This window comes from Chlamydomonas reinhardtii, chromosome 13, assembly GCF_000002595.2.
Source record: "Chlamydomonas reinhardtii strain CC-503 cw92 mt+ chromosome 13, whole genome shotgun sequence".
NCBI classification, from domain to species: domain Eukaryota; kingdom Viridiplantae; phylum Chlorophyta; class Chlorophyceae; order Chlamydomonadales; family Chlamydomonadaceae; genus Chlamydomonas; species Chlamydomonas reinhardtii.
In genome coordinates this window covers 2522899-2545477 of record NC_057016.1, presented here as the reverse complement: position 1 = coordinate 2545477, position 22579 = coordinate 2522899, and the positions used below count along the sequence as shown (strand labels likewise).

At 65.2% G+C, this 22579-nt stretch overlaps 4 protein-coding genes across 5 annotated transcripts; 3 read left to right on the top strand and 1 right to left on the bottom strand.

Annotated features, from left to right (window-relative positions):
• Positions 1–102: 102 nt before the first annotated feature.
• Positions 103–5710, top strand: CHLRE_13g580650v5 (uncharacterized protein). Its single transcript, XM_043069558.1, has 8 exons — positions 103–1117; positions 1438–1613; positions 1973–2498; positions 3237–3301; positions 3773–3908; positions 4230–4280; positions 4583–4654; positions 5064–5710. The coding sequence occupies exons 1-8, from the start codon at positions 515–517 to the stop codon at positions 5160–5162; spliced, it is 1728 nt and encodes a 575-aa protein (XP_042917533.1). The 5' UTR covers positions 103–514; the 3' UTR covers positions 5163–5710.
• A 10-nt stretch (positions 5711–5720) lies between these two features.
• CHLRE_13g580600v5 (uncharacterized protein) lies at positions 5721–13282 on the bottom strand. Its single transcript, XM_043069557.1, has 10 exons — positions 13038–13282; positions 12890–12936; positions 11790–11913; positions 9629–11489; positions 9263–9423; positions 8594–8709; positions 8118–8305; positions 7676–7724; positions 7056–7430; positions 5721–6695 (listed from the first exon to the last, which is right to left on the bottom strand). The coding sequence occupies exons 1-10, from the start codon at positions 13186–13188 to the stop codon at positions 6579–6581; spliced, it is 3189 nt and encodes a 1062-aa protein (XP_042917532.1). The 5' UTR covers positions 13189–13282; the 3' UTR covers positions 5721–6578.
• Positions 13283–13392: 110 nt separating this feature from the next.
• Positions 13393–18548, top strand: CHLRE_13g580550v5 (uncharacterized protein). Its single transcript, XM_001693758.3, has 9 exons — positions 13393–13708; positions 13931–14155; positions 14662–14948; positions 15244–15320; positions 15673–15787; positions 16237–16341; positions 16776–16942; positions 17335–17464; positions 17878–18548. Exons 1-9 carry the CDS (start codon positions 13678–13680, stop codon positions 18193–18195), a joined length of 1455 nt encoding a protein of 484 aa, XP_001693810.1. The 5' UTR covers positions 13393–13677; the 3' UTR covers positions 18196–18548.
• Positions 18549–19256: 708 nt separating this feature from the next.
• CHLRE_13g580500v5 (uncharacterized protein) lies at positions 19257–22547 on the top strand. 2 transcript variants are annotated; one of them, XM_043069555.1, is made up of 8 exons: positions 19257–19547; positions 19648–19715; positions 19857–19923; positions 20018–20070; positions 20364–20458; positions 20953–21071; positions 21600–21661; positions 21861–22547. In XM_043069555.1, the coding sequence occupies exons 1-8, from the start codon at positions 19538–19540 to the stop codon at positions 22101–22103; spliced, it is 717 nt and encodes a 238-aa protein (XP_042917531.1). In that variant the 5' UTR covers positions 19257–19537; the 3' UTR covers positions 22104–22547. The 2 variants fall into 2 exon arrangements, with proteins under 2 accessions (XP_042917531.1, XP_042917530.1); XM_043069556.1 differs by lacking the exon at positions 21600–21661.
• The last annotated feature ends 32 nt before the right edge of the window (positions 22548–22579 follow it).

Sequence of the window (22579 nt, the reverse complement as noted above, 5' to 3'; positions counted from 1 at the left end):
GTTTGCTGAATTCGGGCGACAGCCATCTGAAAAGCCTTCGCACATGAGCCCCCATGCGGATTCCGCTTCCCTTTTCTATTCCATTTCAATGGTTTGACAAAATAAAACATCGCAAATAAGCTCCCCTTGCGGCTCACTGGAGCACAACAAACAACCAGTCTGCAAAGACATCTACTGTGTAAATACTTGCCCACCTTGTTTTGATCATAGCTGCTGGGTTCGTGTGTGCTTCTTACTATCGACTGGCTGTAAAAACAATTAAAAAGTAGCTCTTGGCGCGATCTCGGCGCGAACCAGCTCCGACACAAATTGCATACCGTGCACCTGCAAATACGTTTCCTAAAGCGGCCTTCAATTAAACTACTTTGGTGTAAGCTCCCTGAACGTTTTGGCACCTGGAGGCGCGCCCGCGTTGGTTCGCGCGGACCCGCCGTGAGGGACACCCCGCCTCCCTGTCCTTGACCACTCGGCAGCAGCAGCAGCAGCAGCAGCAGCAGCAGCAGCAGACCCCGTCATGACCGGCACTGGCCACGGCCACGGCCACGGCGGGCTGGATGACTCCCCGGGCTTCCCCACCTCGTCGCCGTACCACTCCAAGGACACGCTCAGCCCCACCGCCGCGCCCTGGGCGCACCCGGTCCCCCGCGCCCCCGGCGCCGGGTCCGGCTCGGGCTCCCCCTCGGCCTCCGGATCCGGATCCGGATCTAGCTCCAGCGGCCTCTCGCCGGCGGGCAGCCTAGGGCTGGGCGGAGCCGCCCTCCGCCTCCCGGGCGACAACCTCATCACCCTGCCCCGGCTAGGTGCGGACCTGAGCGGCGGCGACGCCGCCGCCGGCGCTACCTTCTCCCTGTCCCTCATGGGCGGCGCCAGCGGATCCATGCCGGCGCCGGGAGCCGGCGCCGCCGCAATGGCGGCGGCGGCGGCGAGCGCCGCCGCGGCGGCGGGCCCGCGTAAGGCGCCGGAGGCGGTCATCGACGCGGGGGCGCCGCGCATGCCGGCGCGCGTGGGGGCGGCCGGGGGCGGAGGGGCAGCGGGCGGGTATGGGTTCGTGCCGGCACGCAAGCGCATCATGACGGCGGAGGACCTCAAGAGGTTCCTGGAGGGGCAGACCGTCAAGGTGGGGTTGGGCGCGGGATGACGCGTGTTTCGTGTGTTGGTGTAGGGTGCGTAGATGCTGTTACGGGTGTGGGGTGTTGTGCCAGGTGAACGGACGGGCTGCCTGGCGAGTTGAGGCATGCGAGTGAGGCACGCAGCTGGTCGCATGTGGCACACGGTCACATCCAAGAAGGGAATTCTCCAACCCCGCTCCTGAGAGCCATCACAAAATCTCAAACTCCCTCACATTCCTTGCTCTCCCGCACCTGCCTCCCGCCGCGCAACTCCCCCACAAACCCCTTCTCCCCTGCCTCCCCCCGCCCCCGCTCGCCCCCCCCTTAGGACCTGATGGCTTTCATCCTGTCCATCAACGAGGCGGTGCAGGGCAAGAAGGCCGGGCTGGGCCCCACAGGCGACCCCAGCTACGTCCCCTCGCCCGCTGTCAGCCGCATGTGCGGCCTGCTGGACGCGCTGGGCGCGCTGGTGGATGCCGTGCCGCCAGAGCAGCAGAGCCTCAGGTGCGAAGGGGAGGAGATTTTATTCTAATCCTAGAAAACCAAGACCAAGGACTTGCCAGGGGGAAGGGAAGGGGTTGCAGGGTAAAGGCATCGGGAACAGGGAACAGCGGGAGGGGAGGGGAGGGAAAGGGAGAGGGAGGGGAGGGGAGGGGAGGCAGTAGAGTGGCGCATGGGGCGTGTGTGCGCGTGGGAGTGGCAGCTGGACATGCGCCTCGTGGCACTGTATGGCTCCAGTCCTGCGCTGTAGGGACGGCTGGGGCAATGCCACCAGGCTGCACCGTGTGACATTTGTACTGTGCATGCAAGTGTGCATGTGTGTGTGTGTGTGTGTATTTATCAACGGTCTGTACGTCCCGCAGGTATGGCAACCCTGCGTTCCGCACCTGGCACGCCAAGCTGACGGAGCGGGGGCCGCTGCTGCTGGCGGCCGTGTTCCCCCCGGACGAGGAGGAGGGCGGGGCGGAGGGGCAGCAGCAGCAGCAGCAGCAGGAGAAGGCGGCGTCAGTAGCACCATCCGGGACACAACAAGGGGCCGACACGGCGGCAGCATCTGGGGAAGCGGCAGCGGCTGCAGCGCCCGCATCCGCATTTGCGGCGGAGGCGGAGCCCGAGGCGGGCCAAGCCGCCGGCGCCAGCACCAGTGAACAGGCGGAAGCCGCCGCCGCCCCCTCCTCCTCCTCCTCCCAGCAGCAGCAGCAGCAGCAGCAGCAGCAGCAGCGGCGGCTGCCGCTGCGGGCTGCGGCTGTTGTGGAGCTGCTGCCGTACCTGCTGGACAGCTTTGGGAACGCCACGCGCATCGACTACGGCACGGGGCACGAGACGCAGTTCGTGGCGCTGCTGTACTGCCTGGCCAAGCTGGGCGTGTTTGGGGAGGCGGACCGGCAGGTGGGGGGAGGCGGACCGGCAGGTGGGGGGAGGCGGACCGGCAGGTGGGGGGAGGCGGACCGGCAGGTGGGGGGAGGCGGACCGGCAGGTGGGGGGAGGCGGACCGGCAGGTGGGGGGAGGCGGACCGGCAGGTGGGGGGAGGCGGACCGGCAGGTGGGGGGAGGCGGACCGGCAGGTGGGGGGAGGCGGACCGGCAGGTGGGGGGAGGCGGACCGGCAGGTGGGGGGAGGCGGACCGGCAGGTGGGGGGAGGCGGACCGGCAGGTGGGGGGAGGCGGACCAGCAGGTGGGGGGGGCGGGGCGGGAGGAGCAGAGGGAGGGGAGGGGAGGGAGGGAGGGAGGGAGGGAGGGAGGGAGAAAGGGAGGGAGGGAGGGAGGGAGGGAGGGAGGGAGGGAGGGAGGGAGGGAGAGAATAATTACACTTGGTAGTGGCGAAGCCACTGATGACTAGGGCTGACATGCCCTAGTGTTGGGTGAGCGCGTTCCACACGCTCACCCCTAGGCACGCCTGACACAGCAGGGGATACCCTCCCTTCCCTCACCCGGGCCTCCCTCGCGCTTCCTCTCCCCTCAACTAGTCATAAATGTAATCCCCTCGCACCACTTCCTCTCCCCTCGCACCGCTTCCCCTCCCCTCGCACCGCTTCCTCTCCCCTCGCACCGCTTCCTCTCCCCTCCCACCCCTTCCCCTCCCCTCCCACCCCTTCCCCTCCCCTCCCCGGACCTCACCACCCCCAGGGTCTGGGCCTGGTGGTGTTCAAGCAGTACCTGGAGCTGATGCGCAAGATACAGACCACCTACTGGTGAGGGGGGGGAAGGTGTGGAGACTGGCGGGGGTTGTAAATACCAGCCCGAACCAACTCGAACGCAATGCAAAGGAGCAAGGAGGAGAGCGTGGCCTATGCTTTGACGAGTGCGGAGCGACAGTCGGGGGACTGGTGGGGGCGGTGGGACTGGTGGGGAATGGGGTGAGGGTTGGCTGGTGTGTTGGTGATGGGGGGACTGGTCGGGTAGGGTGGAAGGCAGGGGGGAGGGCTGGGCAGGCGAGCAACGCCGACTTGGGGGTGGGCGTGGTGCCAGGATCTTCTCGGTTCCATTGACAACAACGCCTTCACACATGCCCATGTGTCCTTTCATTGTGCCCTTGACCCCATACACCTTGACATCTGCTCTGCGCGTGGAAACTGTGAGACGAGGTACACCTCTTTCCTAACACACATGTACGTAACAGCGTGTCTTCTCTCTTTTGTGCTCTCTCTACCACCACGCGTCAGGCTGGAGCCAGCCGGCTCTCACGGCGTGTGGGGCCTGGACGACTATCAGTTCCTGCCCTTCATCTGGGGCGCGGCGCAACTGATTGGCCACCCCATGATCAAACCCAAGTCCATCCACAACCCAGACATCCTGGAGGTGAGGGCGGGCGTTGGAAAGCACAAGAGAAAGGGCCAGCACTGTGCACGGGCACGTGTGTGTGTGTGTGTGCGTGTGTGTGTGCGTGCGTGTATGTGTGTGTGTGTGTTTGTGTGTTTGTGTGTGTGTGTTTGTGTGTGTCTGTGTTGGGAAGGGAAACAACCAGCGCGCGTGTGTGGCTTGTGTGTGCGTGTGCGTGTGTGGCTGTCTACGGGAGCTTCGAGCGACGTGACGCCTTCTCCCTCCAGTTCCACACACGCATCCAAGCGCCCTTTTTGTTCCACCTGGAATGCCCATGCAAACACACGCACACACGCACAGGCCTACGCGGGGCCGTACCTGTATCTGGGCTGCATCAAGTTCGTCAAGCAGGTGCGGCGGAGGGAGGGAGGGTGGGGGAGTGCGCGCATGCGTGAGTGCATGATTGCGCGCGGGATTCACAGTTGGGCCTGGGCGGGGCTGTGTTGCGGGAGGAAGGGCCTACGTCTTCAATTTGTGGGTCCAGCAAAGATCTAGTCTTAGATACCGTGGCAGAGAGCCAGTTTCTGTCTGTGTGCATGGGCTTGCCGGGGCGTGTCTGCCGGGGCGTCCGTCCGTTTGGTCCCGACCTCGGTGTCCTCGCACACCTCACCCCCTGCATACCCTCTCACACGACCGCCTCCGCCCCCATGCAGGTCAAGAAGGGGCCGCTGGCGGAGACGTCGCCCATGCTCAACGACGTCAGCTGCGTGCCCACCTGGGCCAAGGTGAGCAGGGCAGCCGGGGGGGGGGGCGGCGGCAGGGGGCGGCAGTTCGAGGCGGCAGTTTGGGGCGGCGGCGGATTTGATACGCTGCTGGCTTTCCTTGGGCTGTTTGACACACGACTTCGTGCTGCCCATCCTCCCGCCGTGTCCACGCCATGTGTCCCAACACGCGCCACGCCACCATCACCACCACCACCACCACCGCCACCGCCGTGCTGCCGCCACCCCCCTCGCTCTATTGCATTGGGTTTAATTTAGTTTGGGCTGGTATCTACAACCCCCCCCCAGTCTTCAGTGCATCCCGTACCGTTTTTCCAAACATTTTTCCAACCCATTTTTCCAACCCCCTTGTAATCTACGGTAATCACTCCGTGCCCGATGGCCGCCTGCCCTCCCTCCTCTGGCCCCGCAGGTGAACAGCGGCATGATCAAGATGTACCAGGTGGAGGTGCTGTCCAAGTTCCCCATCATGCAACACTTCTTCTTCGGCTCCCTGCTGCCCTTCGAGTAGCAGCTGTAGTAGCAGCCGTGCGGCAGTAGCAGCAGCAGTTGCAGTGGCAGCAGCAGTGGCAGCAGCAGTGGGCAAGTATTAGCAGTAGCAGTGGCAGTAGCAGGGGTTGCAGCGTCGTGGGTGTAGGACAGTAGCAGGCAACGTGGCTGCGTTCACACTCACGGCGACGGGGGTTACGTGCGTGTCCCCTTTTGCTGTTGCTGTTGCTGGGGTTGACCTAGGTGCCCCTTTAAAAGCAGGGCGGGGGAGGCTTTGGCACAGTTGCGCAGTTGTTTGCACCCGTGTTGCGCAGTTGTTGCGTTTGTTGCTTGCTGCAGCTTTGATAAGCTGGTCTGTTCAGCGAGTCCATGGCGCGCGGGTCTTCGCGTGTTGGGGGGGGGGGGCGTTGGGCGGTGGCACACGGTGGAGAGGTGGGAAGTGTGGGCGGCCCTGATGCCAACCTACGATGGAGTTCTGGACTCAGGAAAGCATAGTCAGGAGGCCGGCAGTTGCATGGACTGTTAAGTGCACGGGCCGTGCATCACACGAACGTGTAAAACACACACAGCTGTGCTCGCCATCAACCCTGTCCTCCACAGTCCCATCCACCGACCCCCGGCCCCCGCATTGTGACGGCGACGCAGCTCGTCAGCAGCTTCCGCGCCCTTTAGACCATACGGTATGCTTCATGCAATGGTCACCTCACGCTGGACAGCGCTCCGGCCTTGCGCCCGCACGAAAGCGCCACACCGCTTCACCGTCACCTCATCCATGCCAGCAGCCGAATGGCCACAGCACCCGCAGCAGACCGAAGCCGGCCAGCCCAGACTGCAGATGTGCAGCAGATATTCTCGCAGTAACCCCCCCCTCAGTCGTTTCAGTCTCAGTTGCCATCCGTCATAGGTTCATAGCGGTCAAGTTCCCCACCAACCCACCATGCAAGCAGTCCCCGCCATGCAGCTTCACGCCAGTGGCCCCATCCATGACATTTATGTCCGGGCACATTGTGTGTGTGTTTGTCATTGACCGGCTGTCACCCACGGCCAGTACGGGCCCCCGACAGCAGCCTCCCGGCAGCGCCCTCCCCGGCAGAATCCTCCCCGGCAGCAGCCTCCCCGGCAGCAGCCTCCCCCCCCGGCAGCACCCTCCCCGGTTTTTCGCTCCCCTGCCATGCACCGCTTGCCGCCGCCTGACTCCCTGTAGGACGGCAAGTCCCACATACCCTAAGGGAAGCCCCAGCTCGTTATCAAGTCCGTTTACGGCGTTCCTGCTGCACTCCCTGAGGACACGAAAGCCGCACCGGACCCGTACGGAACCCTTGCACTGCCGCCGGCCAGCCATCCAGACCTCGCACCAGCGGTCTTACACACACATATACACACCGACACCGGCCCTCCCCCCAAACCGTCCCCCCCTGCCACTACACCCCCACAGCTGCTACAGCTCGTACGCCAGTGTGGGCGCGGTCCAGCCCACCGCCGCCCGCCACGTCCCGATGGCAGCCGCCAGGCGCCGCAGCGGCTCCCGCCCTATGGCGGCGAACTGGGCCAGGATCTGTACGACACAGCGTGGGGGCACAGGCAAAGCCACAGCGAGGACAGGTCAAGGCAAAGCAGAATTTGGGAACGGGGGCAGAGGCTCCCAAGCTGGCTGGCGTGTGAATGCCCTCGTTGGGTTGTGGTGGAGGCGACAAGCCGGCAGCGGAGCAGAACTGGAGATGGCATGAGTGCAAAGGCAAGAGGCACAGATGTCTCCCTCATGCAAGGGCGGGCAGCAGCGCCATGGTGAACGCCAACCGCCAACCGCCAACCCATCCATCCCCAGCCCAGCCATCCATCCCCAACCCACCCAACCCCAACCCCAGCCGCCCCCAGCCCCCAGCCCCCAGCCCCCAGCCCTCCCCCCCCCCCGCACCTGGAGCGGCATGGGCCGCGAGCTCTGTGCGCCCGGCCCCGACAGCGCCACCAACGTCTGCCACACGTCCGGCCCCACAGCCGGCATGGCCCGCGCCGCCCTCGCCACCTGCCCCTCGCCCTCCTGCCCCTCCCCCTCGCCCTCCTCGCCCTCCGCTGCAGCCTGGTCCGCGGCGGCCTGGTCGGCGGCGGCTTGGGCGGCGGCTTGCGCCGCCAGGGCCGGCAGCAGCGGCTCGCCTGGCGGCTGGGCGGCGGCGGGGTCGCCTGGCGGCGCCGCCAGGTTCGGGTAGCAGGCGGCGGCGGGCTGGGTGGCTAGGGGCAGATAGGGGGAGGCTGTCAGCGCCGCCATCAACTGTGGCGTGATGCGTACCCACACCTGCGTGCGTGTGCATGCGTGTTTGGGTTTACTCTGCGTGTTGTTAGAGAGCAGAGAGAGGAAGGATAACAAAAGGACCCCGTGTGTATGCATGTGGCTTTGTGTGGATGTTGGAACACCGTTGCCACTGCGTCGGAGTGTGTCATGGGGGCAAGGCACCAAGGTGCTCGGCACCGGCGGGCCCAACGGTATAACCCCCCCCCCCACACACACACACACACACACACACACGCACACGCACGCACCTTGGTCAGCGGGCACAGCAGGTCGGAGGGCCCGTACTCGGCCTTGTACCTGTTGGGGGGTGTCACGCGTTGTGGTGTGTGGTGGCGAGTTGGGGGTGTCAGGTGGTGGTGGTGGTGTAGTGGAGGGCGCAAGTTTTGTGTATGATCACCAGTGTACGTGCGTTAACAAGCACAAGGAGGAGGAGTAAGGTAAGCGCAAAGACTGTGTACGTGTGCATGTGCGTGTGTGTCACGCCCGCAGCTCCGGCCCTCTGCAGAGTTGAGACCTGTGCTGTGGCTGGCGCAAGGGCCCAGTGCACGTTTGCCACGCACACACACACACACACACACACACACACACACACACACACGCACACACACACACACACACACACACACACACACACACACACACACACACGCGCGCGCGCACACACGCGCTGCCGCTGTGACCTAGCCCCACCTCATTTTGGCGCAGGTGTGGATGTAGTACCCCATGTAGTAGTAGCGCAGGTCGGAGGCGGGCGAGGTGGGGGTGGGGGTGGTGGTGGGGGTGGGGCTGAAGGGGAGGCTGCCTGCCGGCTGCTGCTGGTGCTGGTGCTGGTGCTGCTGCTGGTGCTGTTGCCGCTGTTCCAGCACCCAGCAAATCTCCTGTGAGTGGGCGGCACAGGCGCGGGAACGGGGCCCGAGGCGGCCGCGCAGGCAGCGGTGAAGAGGCGGGCGAGAGGCAGTGGCGTTGGCGGGTGCGGGGAGCGACGGCCTTCGGGTGACGTGCCGCGCCCCGAAGCTAGCCAGGCAAACCCAGATAACACCCAGTCCCCAGCAACCACCCACCCACACTACACACACTCCGGCGTACTTCTTCCGTTCGCCACGTGCCCGCGCCTCCACTCGCACACCCGCACCCACCTCCCCACCCCCACCCCCACCCCCACCCACCTGCAGCGCCGTGAAGCGGCCCAGCGCCAGCGACCCTAGGTCTGGGTCGTAGAAGAGGTAGACGGAGGACAGGCAGCGGGGCAACACGTCCACCACACCCACCGCCACCAGCTTGCCTGTGTGCGTGTGCATGTGTTTGTGTATGTGTGTGCGTGTGTGTGTGTGTGTTTGCGTGTGTGTTTGCGCGCGTGTGTGTGTGTGTGTGTGTGTGTGTGTATGTGCGCGGTTGCGTGTTTGTGTGTGTGTGTGTGTGTGTGTGCGTGTGTGTGTGGCGTGATTGGGGTGGGGTCCGTGCATCCTGGCTTAGGCGAAGGCGATGCAGAACCGGCAAGTGTTGCACAAACTCCGAAATGCATGGTGATGGACGTACACCAACACAGACACACACACGCAGAGCACACAGTCTTGCACTTATCTTCCCTTGTGCTTTGCACAAAGTATCCGTGAGTAACTCCGGCGTTTGGGCGAGCCTCGTTTCCGTTTCGTTGTCCAACACACATGTGACACACGCCAATCTGCCCCTGACCCCGTCCCGTTGTTTCCCTCCCCAACACACACAAACACGCAACCGCGCACATACACACACACATACACACACACACACACACACACACACACACAAAAACACACATACACTGTCAAAAGAATCGCACCCGCATGCACACGCACCGTCCAGGATGTATCGCTGGTGGAAGGAGCCGTAGCCGCAGGCGGGCGCGGCGGGGTCGGCGGCGGGGGGCACGGCGGCCAGCGGCGTGTCGCACAGGAAGCGGCGGAAGGCGGCGGCCGACAGCTCGTCGGGCGAGTCGCCGTGCTGGGCCACCTGGTACCTGCAGTGACACCGTATTTGCCGCAAGGGAAGCAAACACGCCCAGAGCGTGTGTGTGTCGGACAACGGAACGGAGACGAGCGTGTGTATGTGTATGTGTATGTGTTATCAAGCACACGTAAACAAGACGCACAAAACAGGCTGCAGCACCATCGAGCTGCGGTACGGCACGCCCGCCCATACCCGCCCACACCCGCCACACCCACCTGACGTACAGCTGATACTCCTCCCAGTAGAAGCCGCTCGGCACCAGCTCCACGCGCAGCCGCCCCGCCGGCACACACAGCTCCCGCAGCTCCCCCACCTCGCCAGCCGCGTCGGCAGCAGCAGTAGCAGTAGCAGCAGCTGCAGCAGCAGTAGCAGTTGTAGCGGAAGCGGTACCCGAGGCCGCAGCGGCGGCTGCGGAGGCGGCTGGTATCGCCGCGCCCGACCCGCTGGCCGCGCTGTGCCGCCGGCTGCGCTTGCTGCCGCCCTCGCTCCCTCGTCTCCCCGCCGTGCTCCTCAGCCCCTCCGTATTGGCTGTACCAGCCACGCCGGTCGCCACCGCCGCCGCCCTGTCCACTTCCATTGCCGCCGACGCTCCTGCTGCCCCCGCCGCCGCCTCTGCTGCCGCCGCCTCCGCCGCCGCCGCCTTAGGCGCCCCCGCCTCCTGGCCTCGCACGTGGAAGTTGACATGGCCGTTGGCTGCGGACGCAGCTACCAACCCCAACTGCCGTGCCGCCGCCGCCACCGTAGACCCAGCTGCCGCCGCCCCCTTCTTCACTACCGACCCCGCTGCCACCTCCAGCTGCCCCTCCTGCAGCAGGGCGTCGATGTGCCTGGCAAGGGCCGCAGCCACTGCCTTTGCATCTACCCCTGGCGCCGCTGCAGCTGTCCCCGTGCAGCTGCCGCCACCACTACCACCACCACCGCCGCCGCTGTCACCAGCGTCACTGGCGCCGCGCGGCGCCCCTCCCGCACCCTCGGCGCTCCCCTCGGCAGCGGCGGCGCCCTTGCCTCCGTGCTTCCGCTGCTGCAGCTGCTGCTGCTTCAGCAGTTTCTTGGCTTGGCTCTTGCTCGTAGGCTGCTGCCCCTCCTGCTGCCCCTCCTGCCGGCCCTCCTGCCGGCCCGAGGCGGCACAGCCTGGCCCTGGCCCGACCGCTGTCCCTGACCGCACCTCCACCCCTGCTCCTCCCACTCCCCCTTGGGACCTACTCGGCTCGGGCACACAACCCCCTCCCCCGCCCCCTCCTCCTGCTGACGCCGCCGCTCCCGCTGCTGCTGGCCCTGCCGCCGGCGTGGGCCCCGCCGCCGCCCTCATGCTGCCCACGTTCGCTTCAGAGGCCGCGGCTGTTGCAGCTGCCATGATGGCAAACGCCGCAGAGGAGGTGAACCGCACATCCGGGGGCAGCGCCGCCCGCTGCTTGGCGGAGCAGACACGCACCGCCAGGCCCGACGACGGCAGCCGCAGCACCGGCACCTCGCCCGCCCCCGCCCTCGCCCCTGTGCCTGCACTCGCGCCCGCCCCCGCGCCTGCACTGGCGCCCGCCCCCGCGCCCGCGCCGACAGCGGCAGCGGTGGTGTTGGTCGGTCTCGCCGGCACCGGCACAGGCACCGGCAGCTCACCCGCCGCCCGCGCCCGCACCACCGCCGCCGCCAACAACTCCTCCGCCAGCATCCGCAGCCGCTCCGCCTCCGCCTGCGCCCCTCCCGCCGCTGGCGGCCCCCACGCCTTGCCGGCCCCGGCGCCCGGTGCCGCCCCGGCGGCGCCTGCGGCCTCTGCCTCTGTCGCGGCATTTGCAGCTGCCTCCACAGCCGCCTCCAGGCCCTTCCGAGCAGCCGTCTTGGCTGCTGCCGCAGCCGCGGCTGCTGCGCCGGCCCGCGGGGGCCCCTCCCCCATGTCAACGTCGCCCATGCCGCCCGCCTCCCCTCCTGCCTCCGCTTCCGTTTCCGTTCCTGTCTGTGTCCCTGCCCCTGTTCCTGGTTCTGTCTTTGCCGCCTGAGCCTGACCCTGGCCCTGGCCTCCGTCGCCCTCCGCCGCCGCGTCTTCAGCCGTACTGGCACTGCTGGCCCCAGGCGGTAGAGTGCCTGTCGTCACGTCAGGGGGTGGTGGCACGGGGGCAGTTCTACAAACCCTGGGCCTGCATGGAGGATGGGGACGCACGCACGCGGGTGGCATGGCGGTTCTCCAAGCAGGCGCCCAACAAAGCTGCCTGGCCGTCAGCGGCCCAAACCCCTAAGCATGGCCTTGATGCACACGGGGCTACCCACACACGATCCGCCCCCCCACACACACTCACACACACGTCTTGCAGGCCCTACCTACCACGCATTCACCCACCCTGCCCCTACACTCCGCCTGCACACCCACTCGGCGCACCCACGCACCCGGCGGCTGCTGCAGGAAGGCCCGCCAGCGCCGCACCAGCCGCCGCTGCACCTTGTCGGGCCGGAACTGTGTGGCGTCCAGGCGGATGGTGTAGGGCCGGCAGCATGTGACGCGCAGGTCGGGCTGGCAAGAGGAGGGATGGCAGGGGAGGGATGGCAAGAGGAGGGACGGCAAGAGGAGGGATGGCAAGAGGAGGTATGGCAAGAGGAGGGACGGCAAGAGGAGGGACGGCAAGAGGAGGGATGGCAAGAGGAGGGATGGCAAGAGGAGGGACGGCAGAGGAGGGATGGCAGAGGAGCGATGGCAAGAGGAGGGATGGCAGGGGAGGGATGGCAAGAGGAGGGACGGCAGGGGAGGGATGGCAAGAGGAGGGATGGCAGCGGAGGGATGGCAAGAGGAGGGACGGCAAGAGGAGGGATGGCAAGAGGAGGGATGGCAAGAGGAGGGACGGCAAGAGGAGGGATGGCAAGAGGAGGGATGGCAGGGGAGGGATGGCAAGAGGAGGGATGGCAAGAGGAGGGATGGCAGGGGAGGGATGGCAAGAGGAGGGATGGCAAGAGGAGGGACGGCAGGGGAGGGATGGCAAGAGGAGGGACGGCAGGGGAGGGATGGCAAGAGGAGGGATGGCAGGGGAGGGATGGCAGGGGAGGGATGGCGGAGTGGGGTGTCGCAAAGGGGCCAGATGGGTGGGCGCAAGGGCAAGAGGGGGGTGGAATGAGGGGAGGCGTGCAGAGTCAATGCCGATGTCAGAGACCCAGAACCCAAAGCTGCGCCACATAGCGCGGAGGGCGGGCGCAGAGGGGCGGGCCAAGGGACCCGGTCAGTTGCGGGTGGGCGGGGCGTGTGTGTGTTTGTGTCGGGAAAGGGCGTGACGAAGACTGCGGAGGTGGGACTGGGCCCGGGTTGGGCCCACGACCCTGCGCCACCACGTCGGCGGCAGGGCGCCCTCGCCAGCTGGTGCAATTGCCAAGTGACCACCTCTCTATCGTGTGTCGTGCCCGCGGCCCCCCCCCCCCCGTTTGGGCGTGCAAAGCCGCTGCCGGCGGCCCGTGCGGCGGTGACTCTCCTCTCTTTCCCTGCGTTCCCCATGTCTCCGCACCTTGTACAGGTACGTGCCTGAACGGCGCCAGCCCTGGTCGATTAGATCTGCGAGCAGTGATATCGCAAGATGCGAGTTGAGGAGGGATGCGGTGGGATCAGGGGCCCGGGAGGGGCGCAGCGCAGCGGGCCCGCAGGTACGGCCGCACCCTGGTACTGGTAGACGCTCAAGCCGCGGACCGGCATGCCGTGCGACACCGAGCAGTCCTCGCCTCCACAGTAGCCGCAATCGTTCGCGTTAACGCCCACATCCACGCACACGCTGATGGCGCGCCGCAGGTCCTCTGCCGAGCGCGCCATTTCCCTCTCGGGGACGAAACTGTTGCAGGCTTGCTCCCGCAATTGTTTCACCAGTTCAGTTCTTCATGTTAATGGACAAACTGTTGTGAATTCTGTTCTAGAGAGAAGAAGAGTTGTCGGTTGTGCATTACATAGTGCAATGAGGGCCGTCCGCATTCATTCCACATTTAGAAGCACACTCTTGTGCATAGCTATGCAATTTAACAAACTTTACACGAACAATATCCAAGACATAACATGCAGTGTCAGCGGGCCCTTGGGCGGGCCTGCGCCGGCCACAATTCTGCAAGCCGTGCCTGCATTGCGAGCAAGCATGGTTCCCTGTACCCGCGCCATGTGCACCGACTGCGAGTATGTTGCCAGGCTGCCGCGGAGGTGCAGCCAGCCCCCGCACAGGCAGGCGCAGCCCCGACGGGCGGAGTAAGCTCGGGTGTCGCCCCCAGCGACGCGGACGCGTGGTGGACCAGCGCCTCGCCGATTCCCCGTCAAATGAACGGCTGCCAGGTGGTGATGCTGGAGGGTGAGTCCGCATACGAAGCACTGCACCCGTCTCTAAAACCCTTCGTGCTGGTGCTAAGCGCCTCTGCGCCCGCAACCTTCACACCGGCATGCGGCACAGGGTATGCACATGGCACACATACACACACACACGCGGGCACACACCGCACCCGCGCGCAAAGGCTTTCCAGTTCTCACCCTCTTTCTCTCGCTTTCCCTCTTCTCCACCACATCCCCACCCAAGGCAAGGGCCGCGGCGTGGTTGCCACACGCGACTTCAAGGCCGGGGAGGTGGTGATGGCCACGCCGCCCCTGGCGCTCGTGACCGCCGACATACGGCAGCGGCCTGAGGGCGACCTTGTCGTGGATACCATCCTGGAGCGGCGGCTGTACGGCAGCAAGTGGTTTTCCGTACTGTACGACGGCTCGGCGCGCAGCTGCAAGGCGGCGCTGTCGTACGCGCCCGAGGGTGAGGTGGTGCTCTGGGGCGCGCTCTGGGGGCGCTCTGGAGGGAGGGGGCTGTAGACACTAGCCCAAACTTAACCACTGTGGGTGGCACTCTGGGGGCACTCTGGGGGGCACTCTGGGGGCACTCTGGGGGGCACTCTGGGGGCACTCTGGGGGGCACTGTGTGTGTGTGGGGGGGGGGTACGGGGCAGTGTGGCACCGCATGGCGCAGCACGCTGTGTCAGCACCGACGACTCGACGAGGCCAGGCTGCTCCAGGAGTTTTGCCTCGTAGCCGTGGCAGCCTGGCAGGGGCATTCGTGTGGGCGGCTGGGAGTGGGAAGCACCGCGGTCGCGGGTGTTGGTGTGCGGCGGCGGCGGCGGCTGGTCCGGTGTGGTTACTGGGGGTGCGCTTGCTGCGATGCGGTGTGAGGCGCATGGGGCGCCAGCGCACATCGCAATTCCAGACGCCCGGCTGCATTGCGGCCTGCCCTCTCATCCAAACACTGCACCCGCCATCCAATTGCAGCGGCCGCAGCAAGCCCCGACGACGGCCGCCCCGCTGCGCCGCCAGAGCCGCTCCTGGCGTCCACCTCCGCGCCATCCAAGGCCGCAGCGGGGGCGGCGGGGCCGGCGGCGGCAGCTCCTAAGAAGAAGGGCTTTCTGGCCAGCCGCGGCGCCGGCCGCAAGACTGCGGGCAAGGGCGCGGCGGCCGCGGCAGGCTCGCAGGAGGCGGGGCCGGCGGCGGGTGGGGAGGGTGGGGAGCTGCCGGTGCCGGACCGGAGGGAGCAGACACGGCTGGCCAAGGTGGTCAAGGTGGGTGGGGGCGTGGGGTGGGGGCCAGGGGCCACGGCGTGGCTTGGTGGCCAAGGCTTGGCTTGGTGGTGAGGGCATGGGCTGGTGGCAGCAGATCTCGATCCAAAGCGGTGCCCGGGGGCGCACCGAGAGTTGGTGGGGACAGGTGGGGCGGGCTTGCTCCCTGTCACCCGCCACGCTGCATAGGACTGCTCAGCTTGGATAGCGGCGCTGACGTGTCGCCTGCACGCGACAAGGCTCCTCCGCCTTGCTTCGCACACCAATGGCTGTGTCTGTGCCTGCACTGCGCCTGCAGTTCAATTGCTTCGGTGACGATGCGGAGGACCTGGCGGCGTGTGCGTGCCGAGGCGAGGAGCCGCGCGGACACATCGGGTGAGCGGCCGGGCAATGTCCACATGTCTCACACGACAGCACATGAAGCACCGCCCCCGCTCGCGACGACGACATGCCATACCTCCGCATCCTACCGCCGCCAGACCCGCAAGCGTTTGTAGAACCCGGCTGCCATTGTGCACCCGCAAGCAATCACGGACACCAGGACTGCGGCTGTGCCTGCAACTGATTGCCACCTCACATGCCGCACCCCTGACACATCCCACCACGCCTCCATCCCGCCACGCCACGCCTCGCACCCGCACCGCGCATGCCGCACCACACGCCTCACGCCGCACCGCCCGCCGCACCACACGCCTCACGCCTCACGCCACGCCGCGCCACGCCTCAGGCTGTGGCCGGAGTTCGCGCTGCTCAACCACAGCTGCGCGCCCAACACCGTCAACTACGTGGTGGGCGGCAGCATGGTGGTGCGGGCCGTGGCGCCCATCAGCCAGGGCGAGGAGGTGAGGGCGGGGTGACATGGGGGGAGGGAGAGGAGGTGAGGGCGGGGTGACATGCGGGGTCGCACAGATGGTTGGAAAAGCGGTGCAGGAGGGGAGGGCGGGGACGGGGACGGGGACGGGGACGGGGACGAGGACGGGGACGGGGACGGGGACGGGGACGGGGACGGGGACGGGGACGGGGACGGGGACGGGGACGGGGACGGGGACGGGGACGGGGACGGGGACGGGGACGGGGACGGGGACGGGACTGGGGCTGGGGCTGGGGTCAAGAAAGGAGCAGATGGGAGGGACGGTTGGGCCTGAAGGGCGCGGCAGGGCTCGTGGGGGGCAGCCGCACCCATCATCCACCGCGCTTCAGCGGCTTGCAGCCCTGCTGCTCCCCCTTTCATGCGGCATTGTGAGTTCGTGACCCACCATTGCTGCTTGTTCCCTTGCTGCCCGAACCCCAGGTGACCATCTGCTACCTGGGCCGGCCCCAGTTGCTGCCCTTCAACAAGCGCATCGCCATCCTGGCCGATGACTACGGCTTTGAGTGCAGCTGCCCACGCTGCGTGGTGAGCGATTGGGCGGGGAGCGAAGACGAGGCTGCTTACGGCTGTACGGCTTGACGTGGCATCATGACGTATGGCTTAACACTGCAGTTGGCACACACTGCGTTATGGCAGCACGCCTGGCCTGATGTACTGGAACCTGCTGGATGGGGGTTACTCGCACCAAATTGCAAATCGAGCGAGCGCGCAGTCGGAGCGAGCGCTCATGGGACTGCAGCTTCCGTGCCCGCCACCATACACGTATCCTGCCGGCATCAAGCTTTTTAAGAGCGTTGCCTTTGATGCCACCGCGCATCACGCCGGCCATGATAACTCTCACACGCCCTCGTGTCCTGCTACTCCTGCACACCCTGTCAGCGTCACCACAAACACCATCGCATTGACCATTGATACTGTTACCTGAATAAGAAAACAGATCTCACAACACTGCGCAACAGGCCGAGCAGGCGCACGTGGACAAGCTAGATGACGCGTTCCTGGAGTTCCACGAGGAGCTGGAGGAGCGGCTGGGACCGGCGTTCATGGAGGCGCGGGCGGTGGGGGACAGCGCGGCGGTGGAGGAGGTGGCGGAGGCGGTGGCGGCGGGGCTGCGCAAGCTGTACAAGTGAGTGACGTGGCGCTCGAGGGCCACCGGGTCGGGGGCGGGGGGGGGGGGGGTTACATGCATTAAGTTTACGAAGTGAAGTCGTAGCCAGGTACAAAGGTACACAGTAGTCGTCGTTACCGATGGATGGGGGGGGGCGGATGGTGATTGTGGTGGCGGAGCGCGTGGGAGGGTGGTTTGGAACGGGTTAAGCAAAAGGGGGCAACAGGGGAAAGGGAGTGGTCAGACGGGGCTGGAGGGGGGGCGGCGACGCGGGCACGTCAGGCATTCACACAGCCGCTCTCAAATCACGGAACGCCCCCGTGTTGTGTGGGCACGCCCCTGTCCTGTGCCCCGCCCCACGCTACCGCTCGTTTGGTTCTCCTTGTCCCTTCACCACCATCGCCCTTCAGCCTGTTCCGCAAGACGCTGATAGCTCCGGACGTGCGGCAGTACTACCTGGCCAGCATGTACGACGCATACGACCTGGCCTTCAGCTGCGCGGCGGCGCTGGGGCGTGGTGAGGATGGCAGCGCGCTGCAGGTGAGAGAGAGAGAGAGAGAGTGTGTGTGTGTGTGTGTGAGTGAGTGTGACTTGTGATTTGTGAGTATGTGTATGTGTGTGTGCGCATGTGTGTGTGTGTGTTTATGTTTAGTACAGCGCAAACTGAATGGTTGACACTGTGCATTGCAACAGCGGTATTCCCTGGGGTGTGTGTGCGTGTGCACGTGTATGTGTGCGTGTGTCTGTGTACTCGACAGCAGAAGGGTGTGTGCCTGTGTGGTGGTGCTTGTTCGGCTGCCCACCTTGCCTGTTGCCCCCGCCCGCACGCCCGGCGCCCGCGTCCCCCCCCCCGCACACACACACACGTCGGCACTCCATACTTGTGAGTTGCTCACTCCGTTCTTCACATGAACGGCTACCCCACCCGCCTCCCCCCTCCCCCACCCCCGCAGGCCTGCCTCAAGTCCATGGAGGTGGTGTCGGCCGGCTCCGACCTGCACGCCATCCTGTCCGTACGGCACCACGACCACGTGCTGGCCACGCACGGCCCCGACAGCCCCCTCACCGGCCTGGCGCGGTCCGCGCTGCGCCGGGCGCACGTGGCCCGCTACGGTGCCGTGTCGGACCCAGTCATGGAGCGGTTGGTTGGCCTCAACCGACAGCTGCACGTGCTGGCCGATGCCGGCGCCGATGCGGCAGAGGAGGAGGCGGCGGAGGCGGAGGCGGAGATGGGAGCGGAGGAGGCTGGGCGGGGCACTGCGAGCACTTGAGCGGGAACCCAGACTACGGTACCGTACAGAAGTGCAACGCTCGATTGGTGATGTTATAGTTGGTGAAGCCCAGAGATCGTGTTGGAATCCGGTTTGAGAGCACGTGATTTAGTGAGGGCGTCCGGCAGAAGCTACCGGTATCAAGAATGGTGCATGCGGCCAGGTGGCAACGGAAGCCTGAGGGTGGAAGCCAGGAGTGGGATTGTAAGCTGCGTTGGGAAATGGGAAGTTGCCGCCACCGAACGGCTCTGCTCCTCCAATGTGCACTGTGCACACCATGTGTCTGGCATCAAACTCCAACCTGTCCGGCAGCAGTTGCAATGCTATGCCTTGAAGCTGTGCCCTTCGGTCCTTGGCTCCCCGATTCCCCGCGGCCCTACCCCCGCGCGCCCTGACGCTCCCCACACCTGCCCCGGCTCCTGACCCTGCGTACCGCCGTACAGGACGTCCGGACCAGGCGGCGCAGCGTGGCGACGCAGCGCACGCTGGTGGCGCATAGGTACCGTAGAAACGGCAAGGGGGGGCGCAGCAGGGGAGGCGCAGTGTGTGTGGGCGCACCGGTGCAGAGGTGGGCAGAGACGTCGAACCGGGCATGCAACGCTTGCGTGTACCCACACGGCCGCCCCTCACGGCCTCACCAACCCGCCCGCCGGCACACCGCGCAGAGTGTGCAGGGCCTTGCAGCTGTGCCAGAGCCACTCGGGAACTTCGAAACCCGCGACGTGCGAGCTGTCACATGTCGCAGTACGACAGACTACAAGTTGTACTGCTCTCTCGAGTCCTGTATGGAAGCCTACAGGCGTTGTTGGTCCGTCAGGCGTTGTTGATAACGACGACTTAACAACGCCTGTAGGCTTCCACACACGACAAGATGCCCGCTGCTAGGGCGTCGGCCCGGCGCCCTGGCATCAGGCGCAGCTCAGGGCCCGCCGGTCACTGCCGGTCAAATCCCAGTGGCAGGCAGGGTCGCCGATGTGGGAGTGGACTTCCAGGCCCGCCGCTCTGCTGCGTGGGTAAATTATAAACTGCATATCCAACAATCACACATACTCCTATCGCTGATATTATTTGAACACTGCTACAGAGCGACGGTTTGGCTAGTCGGCCCCGATAGGCCATATGCAGCTGTGAAACCATCTCACTTGCTTGAAAGGGCTTTTTTAAGCAGTAGGAGAGCTGGAAGAAGCACGCGGGGAAGCGGCTCGGCCGCGGCCGAGGGCAAGTGGCTCCGGGGCGCATGCCGCTGGGAGCGCACGGTCCCGGTTGGCCAAAGTCAGCCTGCCTACAGATGCGGTCCCGGGCACAGAGCTCGTAAAGTGGAGCTGCAAAGAGGGCTATGTCTATGGTGGGTGGCGAAGTATCGGTCACCGACCATCGGTCACCAAGCTGTCCATTTTTGCTTTTGGGCTTTATCATGCCGATGCCTTTCATGGCGCCCCTACAAAATTGCAGTGGGGTTGCCTCCAGCGGGCACGGGCGGGCACCGAGCAGACAAGTGGGACGTGGACAAATGGTTCAAGGTGAGGTGCATCTGTGTTGATACATCGGCGACAAATAGCGATTGGCATATCAAACTGCTGCCCCGGGACTCTTAGGTGTTAAAACATGATCAACTTTGCCACACACAGCTGAAAGGTACCGTTCATGGCGCTGCCCTGCAGGCGTTAAAGGTGGAGCTGATAGCGATAGACGACAGCATGCTCGTGCGGCTGAGCGACCAGGAGTCAGGTGCGCGGCAAGTGACTGCCCAACCTGTCGCACGGTTCTTCGCTTGAAACCCGCGCTAACCTTCAGCCTGGGGCTGTGTTTGTCTGGTTTGCAGCGGAACTGTTTGCGGAGTGCCCTCTCCCTGACGACGGCACGCCACTGACGACGGTAGGCGAAGCTCTTCATGTTCGCCACCTGGGGGGTTACGGGGGCCCCAGGGCAAGGAGTACCCGGAGGGTCGGTGGGTAGCAGGGTGCCAGGCGATGTACGCGCCTGCGAGTGCCATGGCTGGCCGCTGCGGCACGCGCCCCTCATCGCACGGGGTGAAACGCGGAAAGCATAGCGCACCGTAGCGGGAAACGCACGCATTCAGACGTGCGCAACGCACTGCGCTGCACGGCGGCACGCCGGATGCTACCAACCACGCCACACCCGCCGACACTGCGCGCGCGCATACACAGGCGGTGGAGCCGGTGGTGGACAGCAGCCGCTACTTTGTGCTGCGGGTGGTGGACAAGGAGACCACGAAGCACGCCTTTATCGGACTGGGCTTCAGGTGCGCGTCTTGGCAGTAGTGTCAGTACTGTCGGTGTCAGGGTGGTGAAAACAGTAGCTGGTTACAACCGGAGCTGGACACAATGCAAACGTATGGATGTGTCAAAGGGTGGACAAGCAAAGTCCGGATGACGAAAAACTGGATTAGGGAAGGTTTTTGGGGTTGGGCGTTGTGCGGTGCGCGTAAGCGGGCGGTCACGCGCCCACGAGGCGTGATGTTGGGTGGGAGTTGATGGGTGCGGCGCTGAGCCAGGCCAGGTCGAGCACACGTCCAGTCATGCGAGGCGGTGCGGTGGCGGGCCTGCATAGGGCGGCTGGCTGGGGACAGAGCGAATGACGTCGTGCATGGGCACACGCACGCACTGCCTTTACTTTGCCCCACTTGCATCACCAACCACGAAACCAGCGCCTTGGTGAAGCCAGCATGGCTGTCTCTGCACGTTTGCAAGCGCTCATCCTCCTGCGTGTTTTCTTCGCTCATGCTCTCGAACACAGGGAGCGCACTGACGCGTCTGGCTTCACGACGGGGCTGGACGAGTACCGGAAATACCTGCTGCGGAAGAAGGAGGCGGAGGCAATGAAGGCGGAGCACGAGGCGCAGGAAAACGGCGAGGGTGGGTGACGGGAGAAGGATGGTTGGTGGGGCTGGTGTGGAGGGGGCGGTTGAGGTCAGATGAGGGGATGCATGCGTGGTATGCATGGCTGTGGGTGGGTTGGGCTGTGGGCCTCGTCCATACTCTTTGGTGTGCCAGCTGGAGTGGTGGTTGGAAGGGGTTGCAGCGCGTGGGGCAGGGCCCCGCATACACCGCAGTTTAGGCATGCCGGAGGCCGGGTGCGCAGCGACACAGGGAGGGACTCCAGCGGACCTCGGGGTGTTGGCTCAGGTCCCAAAGTGGGGCTCGCGTCCTTTCGGGTCGCATGAATCTGGATTTGCAAGTAACATAGGTCTGCGACTGGCGTGGAGCCACCTTCATGAGGCGGGGACATATCCAGTCAGCTAATCACACGCGTCAGTACGCACGGAACGGGTGTGTGCATGCTAGACACATAAACATGGGTTCCTGCTATAGTGCTATAAATCCCGTATTCACACAATCGCTGCCTCCGCCGCCTCCGCCATGTACGTCGCACGTATGACACAGGTGAAAGGCGCGATTATAGCTTGAAATCGAACATTGTCATCCCCCTGAAGATAGGCAGCATGGTAGGCACATAACCGAGCGGCCTTGCCTGTTCATGCGCGCACTTAGCCACATGGCATGCATACAGTAGACAGTGACTTCTGACACGATGGTGCACCGATGTCGCTACCACACTCGTCATGCATGCATGTTGCCTCGAGTGCTTGGTGTTCCGGCTGTGTAAGCGGCCCTCCCTTGCTGTACGTTTCTTTGTGTGTGCAGAAGCGGGACACTGAGGCCGTCGCCTCAACCAGCTCCAACGGCTCCAGCGCCAGCGCGGGGGCAGACGTGGCGACGCAGGGCGTGGCGGCGCTTAGGCTGGCGCCGCCGCCGCCACCCGGGCAGAAGGTTGCGCCCACAGCGACCGCGACTGACGCCCCCAAGCCAGCTTTGACAGCCGCGGGCGGCGGCGCGCCTGCCGCTGGAGATGCGGATGACGAGTGGGGCGACTTCGCAACGGCTTAAGGAGCGGGGGCCCCAAGCCCGCGGGGCCGGGTGCTGACGTGTCGGGTAGGGGTCGTGACGCTGAAGCGTGCGTTGTGAGAGGTGGGTTGTCCATAATGTGGGCGCATAAGGCATGCGTGTGTGTACAAATGGTTTCAGGATCATATATGTCGATACTGATGGTGCTGGGAAGGTGGCGATGAGATGATGGAGGGATGGTAGTGGTCATGCCGCAAGCGATGTTGCTGAATTGCAACTGTTCTTACGGGTTGGTGACGGTTTCCGCTGCGCGCGGGGTAGCTTGTGGCATCTGGACACCCATGCTACACTGTGATGAAGCAGCACAGGGCCTGGAGCTATCCTCCAGGGGTTGTACGCGAGTAGTCAATGGCCGTGGAGAGGAAAGAGTGCCTGCTTCTTGAGCACTAGCGCATGCCTATCAACGTACTGTAAGGTACCGGTAAATTGCTTGCTCCGTTCTCCTGCCGTGCGGTGCT

Excerpts from the sequence above, each read along its gene's own strand:
- CHLRE_13g580650v5 (XM_043069558.1), top strand. The coding sequence starts at position 515 with ATGACCGGCACTGGCCACGGCCACGGCCACGGCGGGCTGGATGACTCC. Across the intron at positions 1,614-1,972 it reads CCAGAGCAGCAGAGCCTCAG|GTATGGCAACCCTGCGTTCC; the intron begins GTGCGAAGGGGA and ends TACGTCCCGCAG. Across the intron at positions 3,302-3,772 it reads AAGATACAGACCACCTACTG|GCTGGAGCCAGCCGGCTCTC; the intron begins GTGAGGGGGGGG and ends ACCACGCGTCAG.
- CHLRE_13g580600v5 (XM_043069557.1), bottom strand. The coding sequence starts at position 13,188 with ATGGCGCGCTCGGCAGAGGACCTGCGGCGCGCCATCAGCGTGTGCGTG. Across the intron at positions 9,424-9,628 it reads GAGTATCAGCTGTACGTCAG|GTACCAGGTGGCCCAGCACG; the intron begins GTGGGTGTGGCG and ends GTGTCACTGCAG. Across the intron at positions 6,696-7,055 it reads CGCGGCCCATGCCGCTCCAG|ATCCTGGCCCAGTTCGCCGC; the intron begins GTGCGGGGGGGG and ends TGTGTCGTACAG.
- CHLRE_13g580550v5 (XM_001693758.3), top strand. The coding sequence starts at position 13,678 with ATGAACGGCTGCCAGGTGGTGATGCTGGAGG. Across the intron at positions 13,709-13,930 it reads CCAGGTGGTGATGCTGGAGG|GCAAGGGCCGCGGCGTGGTT; the intron begins GTGAGTCCGCAT and ends TCCCCACCCAAG. Across the intron at positions 16,943-17,334 it reads GGGCTGCGCAAGCTGTACAA|CCTGTTCCGCAAGACGCTGA; the intron begins GTGAGTGACGTG and ends ATCGCCCTTCAG.
- CHLRE_13g580500v5 (XM_043069555.1), top strand. Across the intron at positions 20,071-20,363 it reads ACGGCACGCCACTGACGACG|GCGGTGGAGCCGGTGGTGGA; the intron begins GTAGGCGAAGCT and ends GCGCATACACAG. Across the intron at positions 21,662-21,860 it reads CCCTGAAGATAGGCAGCATG|AAGCGGGACACTGAGGCCGT; the intron begins GTAGGCACATAA and ends TTGTGTGTGCAG.